General features: G+C 43.8%; 1 protein-coding gene across 1 annotated transcript in view; it reads right to left on the reverse strand.

Annotated features, from left to right (window-relative positions):
* LOC131183901 (transmembrane protein 182-like) overlaps window positions 1-6,736 on the reverse strand; it is a 32,816-nt gene extending 26,080 nt beyond the window's left edge. Inside the window, exons 1-2 of the mRNA XM_058154648.1 lie at window positions 6,485-6,736; window positions 4,368-4,491 (exon numbers count right to left, since the gene is read on the reverse strand). Of these exons, the coding sequence (XP_058010631.1) occupies window positions 4,368-4,491; window positions 6,485-6,631 (271 nt within the window). The 5' untranslated portion in view covers window positions 6,632-6,736. The remainder of the gene's footprint in view (window positions 1-4,367; window positions 4,492-6,484) is intronic.
* Between the last annotated feature and the right edge of the window lie 1,685 nt (window positions 6,737-8,421).

An 8,421-nucleotide genomic window follows, 5' to 3' on the forward strand; every position in this document is an offset into this window, starting at 1 on the left:
GCCCCATTTTATGACCTTCCTTGCCACCATTTTTAAGTGAATGACTGCTGTTGTAAAGTTAGTAACATGGTTACTAAGACTCTCAGGTCTTAGGTTTTTAGACGTTAAAAGAATTTTAAAAGTAGTAAGGTGAGGAGATGGGCACCTTCCCAACCTTCTCGACCACAATGATGCCAAAATGCCAAAGTACCTTGGGACATTACAATGCAAATTCCACCTTTTCGTGCTTGTACAGATAGTCCTCGACTTACGACCCACAATTGAATCCAGATTTTTAGTTGCTAAGCAAAACATTTGTTAGGTGAATTTTGCCCCATTTTGCAACCTGTATTGCCACAGTTGTTAAGCGAATGACTGCAGTTTGTTAAGGTCATTAAATGAATCTGACTTCCCCCATTGACTCTGCTGGTCAGAAGCTTGCAAAAAGCGATCACATGACACTGCAACCATCCTAAATATGAGTCAGTTGCCAAGCGTCTGAATTTTGAGCGCATGAGGATGCTGCAGTGGTCGTAAGTGTGGAAAAAGGGTCATAAGTCACTTTTTTCAGGACTGTTGTAACTTTGAACAGACACTAAATGAACTGTTGTAAGTTGCGGACTACCTGTAGAGTGATATTTCTTTCCTTGCCCCTCCCAGAATGCCAATTGGGGAACAGTACAGTAACAGTAACAGAGTTGGAAGGGACCTTGGAGGCCATCTAGTCCAGCAAAACTGGCTGAGGAACTCTGGGAGTTGAAGTCCACAAGTCTTAAAGGGACCAAGGTTGGAGACCCCTGTTCTAAACTCCCAGGAGGCTGCTGGCTGAGGAACTCTGGGTGTTGAAGTCCACAAGTCTTAAAGGGACCAAGGTTGGAGACCCCTGTTCTAGACTCCCAGGAGGGAGGGGCTGCTGGCTGAAGGACTCTGGGAGTTGAAGTCCACAAGTCTTAAAGGGACCAAGGTTGGAGACCCCTGTTCTAGACTCCCAGGAGGGAGGGGCTGCTGGCTGAAGGACTCTGGGAGTTGAAGTCCACAAGTCTTAAAGAGACCAAGGTTGGAGACCCCTGTTCTAGACTCCCAGGAGGGAGGGGCTGCTGGCTGAAGGACTCTGGGAGTTGAAGTCCACAAGTCTTAAAGAGACCAAGGTTGGAGACCCCTGTTCTAGACTCCCAGGAGGGAGGGGCTGCTGGCTGAAGGACTCTGGGAGTTGAAGTCCACAAGTCTTAAAGAGACCAAGGTTGGAGACCCCTGTTCTAGACTCCCAGGAGGGAGGGGCTGCTGGCTGAAGGACTCTGGGAGTTGAAGTCCACAAGTCTTAAAGAGACCAAAGTTGGAGACCCCTGTTCTAGACTCCCAGGAGGGAGGGGCTGCTGGCTGAGGAACTCTGGGAGTTGAAGTCCACAAGTCTTAAAGGGACCAAGGTTGGAGACCCCTGATTTAGTCCAACCCCCTGCTCATGCAGGAGACCTATACTAGGGATTTGAACCACTGAACTGCCAACCTTTCTGGCCAGCAAGCTCAGTGTCTTAGCCACTGAGCCACCTAGCCGGGGAAGTGTGGTGGGGTGAATGGAAAGTTCCAAGATGACCTACTGAGAGAAAAAGAAAAGCATACAAATGGAGTCCTAAAGCAAGACAACCCGGACAGATGAGCGAGAACCTGAAACAAAAGAACCCCCCCCCCATTTGAGAGAATATATGATAATGCTGACCAGGGGTGGGCTTCAAAAATTTTAGCAAGGGGTTCTCTGCCTGGTTGCTGGCTGGGCATGGCCTAGTCAGCCTTCTGCACCACGGTGGTCGTGGGGGGTTGTTTTTGCTCTCCCCAGGCTCTGGAGCAGCAGTCACCAACTGGTAGTCCATGGACCACGGGTGGTCCGTGAGAAAATTTTGATGGCCTGCAGAAAAATGATTTGCATTTTTTATATTGCACTAAATACTGTTTATTTTTTTAAAAAAACTCATATTAGTGGTCCGCAGGATTTAAAATTATGAATTTAGTGGTCCCTGAGGTTTAAAAGGTTGGTGACCCCTGCTCTGGAGGCTTTCCTCAAGCCACTCGGAGGGTGAAAATAGCTTCCCCAGGCTCTGGAGCAGGGGGTCTCCAACCTTGGTCTCTTTAAGACTTGTGGACTTCAACTCCCAGAGTTCCTCAGCCAGCTTTGCTGGCTGAGGGACTCTGGGAGTTGAAGTCCACAAGTCTTAAAGGGACCAAGGTTGGAGACCCCCTGCTTTGGAGGCCAGAAACATGTCTGTTTCTGGCCTCCTCGAACTTCTGGTAGGCCTGTTTTTCACCCTCCCTGAGCCTCTGCGCGCACCCTGCACTTACCTGCATCCAAAATGAGCCACGTGGGGACTCCTGGGAGGGACGGGGTGGGGTGGGAGGGGCCAGCCAGCCATGGGATTTGGGGGTTCTCCGAACTGCACAAAAATCTTAGCTAGAGGTTCTCCCGAACCCCTGCAAACCCCCAGCAGCCCACCCGTGAAGCTGACGTTGCTTCCACTCGGTACTCACTAAACCAGAAGTTCCATATGGTCTCTCTGTAATCTTCACCAAAGAACCAGCATCTCCAAAAAAAGCCTTCATGATGGAAGGTCAGGATCCCTTTACCGCCGTCTTTCCAGATTTGCTTCCCATCCTGTTTTCAAAACAAACCAGAACCGTTTAGAAATATAAATGCATAATGCGTGCATAAGAGCACAAGCGTGCCTACCGTTTCCTTTCGTTATATCCCATTAATATAGTTATTACATACTTATACTTATATATATGCTCATATATTGTATAGTTATTTCATGCTTATGCTTATATAAACTGTGTGACAAAATAAATAAATAAAAATAAAATAAATATGGTGCAAACCGTTGAGTTTCACTTGGCACACAAGCTACAGCCGTGGCCAAAATTGTGGAAACCTTTTGGGGAAAGTGCATTTTTGAGGTTTGATGGCTAATAACGCCACTTTTTTTTTTTTTTTTGAGTTTCAAGATAATCCTATTTCACTGCTGGAATAGCCTGGGAATAGCCCAGACCTTAACCCAATTGGAAATCTATAGAGCCAACTAAAGAAACTTGTTAGTCAGAAGCGACCCAGCAATAAAACCCAGTGAATAGAAGCAATCCTTCAATCTTGGTTTCACATTCTAACAGCTGCAGAACTCAAAGACTTGGTTCACTCCATGGGAAGAGGTTGTCAGGCCGTAATTGATTGTTTCCTGATTGCTTATTTGTCCCCTATGACTATCATTAAGTGTTGTACCTTAGAATTCTTGTTGAACGTATCTTTTCTTTTATGTACACTGAGAGCGTATACACCAAGACAAATTCCTTATGTGTCCAATCACACTTGGCCAATAAAAATTCTATTCTATTCTAATTCATGCTAAAGGTTACCGAACTAAGTATTAACTAACATGGTGATCATTTTTGTATATAATCTCATTTTTTCACTTTTCTTCTTTATACTGTAATTGCTATTCTAATAGCAAATCCTTCATAAAATCTATTGAATTACGTTCTTGAATAAATTTTCTTTCCATTGATATATAATTTTATGGTACTACTCCCCCAAAAAAGTGGTGTTATTAGCTAGTTTTAGAAAATACACTTTTCCTAAAAGGTTTCCACAATTTTGACCACTTCTGTACATGTTCCTCGTCTTCCTCTTTTGCTGGGAAAATAGTGAAGATGTCAAAGAAGAGGCAAAGGTTTGGAAGGCGAGACAGCTGTTTAGCCATTTGTTTTCTGCAGGAATGTCCCTAATTTTTTTAAATAAAGCAGTGCGTGAATTAATCCACTGACCCTTAAAGGATCGATCAATTAAATCTGCAATATTTCATACGCAAGATTTACAGATTACACACTCCGCAATACAACTGCTTAAGAAAGCATTCTATCTCACGGGTACATAAAGTGTATGTAGTTTCTATTTACAGTATACAGATTAACAGAGTTGGAAGGGACCTTGAAGGTTTTCTAGTCCAGGGGTCTCCAACCTTGGTCCCTTTAAGACTTGTGGACTTCAACTCCCAGAGTCCCTCAGTCAGCAAAGCTGGAGCTGAAGTCCACAAGTCTTAAAGGGACCAAGGTTGGAGACCCCTGCTCTGGAGGCCAGAAACATGCCCGTTTCTGGCCTCCCCGAACTTCCGGTAGGCCTGTTTTTCGCCCTCCCTGAGCCTCTGCGCGCACCCTGCACTTACCTGCATCCAAAATGAGCCACGTGGGGACTCCTGGGAGGGACGGGGTGGGGTGGGAGGGGCCAGCCAGCCATGGGATTTGGGGGATCTCCGAACTGCACAAAAATCTTAGCTAGAGGTTCTCCCGAACCCTTGCGAACCCCCAGCAGCCCACCCGTGAAGCTGACGTTGCTTCCACTCGGTACTCACTAAACCAGAAGTTCCATATGGTCTCTCTGTAATCTTCACCAAAGAACCAGCATCTCCAAAAGAAGCCTTCATGATGGAAGGTCAGGATCCCTTTACCGCCGTCTTTCCAGATTTGCTTCCCATCCTGTTTTCAAAACAAACCAGAACCGTTTAGAAATATAAATGCATAATGCGTGCATAAGAGCACAAGCGTGCCTACCGTTTCCTTTCGTTATATCCCATTAATATAGTTATTACATACTTATACTTATATATATGCTCATATATTGTATAGTTATTTCATGCTTATGCTTATATAAACTGTGTGACAAAATAAATAAATAAAAATAAAATAAATATGGTGCAAACTGTTGAGTTTCACTTGGCACACAAGCTACAGCCGTGGCCAAAATTGTGGAAACCTTTTGGGGAAAGTGCATTTTTGAGGTTTGATGGCTAATAATGCCACTTTTTTTTTTTTTTTGAGTTTCAAGATAATCCTATTCCACTGCTGGAATAGCCTGGGAATAGCCCAGACCTTAACCCAATTGGAAATCTATAGAGCCAACTAAAGAAACTTGTTAGTCAGAAGCGACCCAGCAATAAAACCCAGTGAATAGAAGCAATCCTTCAATCTTGGTTTCACATTCTAACAGCTGCAGAACTCAAAGACTTGGTTCACTCCATGGGAAGAGGTTGTCAGGCCGTAATTGATTGTTTCCTGACTGCTTATTTGTCCCCTATGACTATCATTAAGTGTTGTACCTTAGAATTCTTGTTGAACGTATCTTTTCTTTTATGTACACTGAGAGCGTATACACCAAGACAAATTCCTTATGTGTCCAATCACACTTGGCCAATAAAAATTCTATTCTATTCTAATTCATGCTAAAGGTTACCCAACTAAGTATTAACTAACATGGTGATCATTTTTGTATATAATCTCATTTTTTCACTTTTCTTCTTTATACTGTAATTGCTATTCTAATAGCAAATCCTTCATAAAATCTATTGAATTACGTTCTTGAATAAATTTTCTTTCCATTGATATATAATTTTATGGTACTACTCCCCCCAAAAAGTGGTGTTATTAGCTAGTTTTAGAAAATACACTTTTCCTAAAAGGTTTCCACAATTTTGACCACTACTGTACATGTTCCTCGTCTTCCTCTTTTGCTGGGAAAATAGTGAAGATGTCAAAGAAGAGGCAAAGGTTTGGAAGGCGAGACAGCTGTTTAGCCATTTGTTTTCTGCAGGAATGTCCCTAATTTTTTTAAATAAAGCAGTGTGTGAATTAATCCACTGACCCTTAAAGGATCGATCAATTAAATCTGCAATATTTCATACGCAAGATTTACAGATTACACACTCCGCAACACAACTGCTTAAGAAAGCATTCTATCTCACGGGTACATAAAGTGTATGTAGTTTCTATTTACAGAATACAGATTAACAGAGTTGGAAGGGACCTTGAAGGTTTTCTAGTCCAGGGGTCTCCAACCTTGGTCCCTTTAAGACTTGTGGACTTCAACTCCCAGAGTCCCTCAGTCAGCAAAGCTGGAGCTGAAGTCCACAAGTCTTAAAGGGACCAAGGTTGGAGACCCCTATTCTAGTCCAACCCCCTGCTCAGGCAGGAAACCCTCTAACGTTTCAGACAAATGCTTGTCCAATCTCTTCTAAAATAAACTTCCAGTGTTGGAGCATTTACAACTTCTAGAGGCAAGTTGTTCCACTGATGAATTTTTTCTCACTGCCGGGAAATTTCTCCTTAGTTCTAGGTTACTTCTATCCTTGATTAGTTTCCACCCATTGCTTCTTGTCCTGCCCTGAAGGTGCTTTTGAGAATAGCTTGACTCCTTCTTCTTTGTGACAACCCCTGAAATATTGGAACACTGCTATCATGTTTCCCCTAATCCTTCTTTTCATCAAACTACACATACCTAATTCCAACGACTGTTGTTTGTATGTTTTAGCCTCTAGTCCCCTAATCATCTGAGAATTAAATTCCCGACTTCTGACTTTTCCTCTTGTTTCCAGCAATATCTTTCAAATCATGGTCCGTCCGTCCATCCCCCACTCCCAAACTCCCAATAATGATATTCTGGAGTTACAAGGTTTGGAGTGCTTTTTTCCTTTACCTCTTCAGAGGAGTTGTTCTTCGCTTCAAATCCTCCACACTTTTCCGTCACCAGCAGCCAGTAATCGGTTCCAAAGGCTACTAGAAAAAGGAAGACGCCGAGGACTCCCAAAATTGCAGCTAAAAGGGCTGCTATTTTGATCTTCATGGCGGAAAAGGAAAGGGGAAGAGGGGCTTGAGCCAAGGAGCCTAGAAGGGTGAGGCTTTTTAAAAAAAATAAAGAAAGAAAATATGCAGGGGCTGCTAGGAGCTGGTGAGGAGACCTATTTTAAGAATGGGACTGGCAGCATTTCCCGAGGGTATGCATTTCACAAGGCAGCAAGGAGACAGCTATGGGTTGAGTTTCCAAACAGCTGAGGCATTGCAAGCAGGGTTAGGAATGAGGGCTGGATGGAGATGCTTCACTCCAGAGAACTGGGGTTCTCTGCTTCGTGCATCCAGCTAGACGGTCTGTTTCAGGTTACAACACAACTGACCTGGCTAGACAGGCACCACTGCTACTTGCTGTCTGACAGGCTAGGATTGGCATGAACGTAAAGGCCAGCGGTGAAATCTAAAAATTTTCCCTACTAGTTCTGTGGGCGTGGCTTAATTGGTGGGTGTGGCTTAGTGGTCAGGTGACCAGGTGGGCATGGCCAATAACAATAAATAACAAAAATAATAAACAAAGTACACAAAACAATAAGAGGTACCAAAAACCAACTTTCACACTTTACACACACACAACACAACACAACTGACTCACACACAATGTAAAAGCAGCTGCACTTCACCCAAAATGGCCCCTGCAACAAGCAGGAACCTCACACAGCCACAAAAAGCTCAAAACCCAACTTTCACACTTTACACACACACAACACAACTGACGCACAACACACACACAAAATGCCACATACAGCTTTGTGAGATTTTGTGTGTTTGTGTAGTTAGAGTGAAACACTACAGAAACACAGCAAATCTCAGAAAGGTGCACAAATATTTTATTTTATTATTTTATTTTATTTGTATTTTTAGATAAAGGCAGCTAAATTTAAAACTTCCTTAACTTTAAATTGCTATGTATATAAAAAAATAAAACTCCTAAAAAAAAACCAATTAACTATTTTTTTAAAGGTTCCCCCACCCCAAAAAAACCCAGTTACTTACCCAATTCAAGGGACAAGGCAGGCAGATTGAGTTGCTCACCAATGAGATGGATTGCAGGTAGGCAGATTGAGTTGCTCACCAATGAGATGGATTGCAAGCAGGCAGATTGAGTTGCTAGCTGATGCAATTGATTGCAGCAGCCGAAGCAAGGCAGGAAAAGCGAGCGAGCCTGAAAGAAGCAGGAAGCTGCCAAGTAGGCAAGTGGGGACCGGGCGATTGGGTGGGCATGGACGGGGAGGGAGGGATTTTTGCTACCGGTTCTCCGAACTACCTGCCCCCATCGCTACCGGATCACCCGGTCCGGTCCAAACTGGGAGCATGTCACCCCTGGTAAAGGCCCTTTTGCCAAATGCAAAGAGGTTGGCAAATTGAACCTGGGATGGGTGAATCTATTGAGTCTTTGGCTCCTCCCATTTTTGCAAATGTGTCTAGTTTAGTTTGTCAACTGGATGCTTTTTTAAAATATACATATAAAAAAAAAACCAGCCAACCTTTGTCTATTTTTTAGTACTGACTTTTACAGATGTCTTTGTGGTTTCTGCTCACCTTTCGGCATGAAACAAATATTGATGGTCGCAGCCAGGAGGCCCTTCGCGCAACTGCGAGTTGTGTGCCAGTTACTCCTTTCCTGGACCGGCAATCCCTCCCCACAGTCACTCATGCCTTTGCCACTTCCCATTTTGACTATTGCAACGCGCTCTGCATGGGGCTGTCCTCGAAGAGCATCTGGAAGCTCCAGTTGGTGCAAAATGCAGCGGCCCGCACGATTTGGTGCAGACCCCGGTGTGCACA

Source organism: Ahaetulla prasina, chromosome 11, assembly GCF_028640845.1.
Source record: "Ahaetulla prasina isolate Xishuangbanna chromosome 11, ASM2864084v1, whole genome shotgun sequence".
Taxonomy (NCBI): Eukaryota; Metazoa; Chordata; class Lepidosauria; order Squamata; family Colubridae; genus Ahaetulla; species Ahaetulla prasina.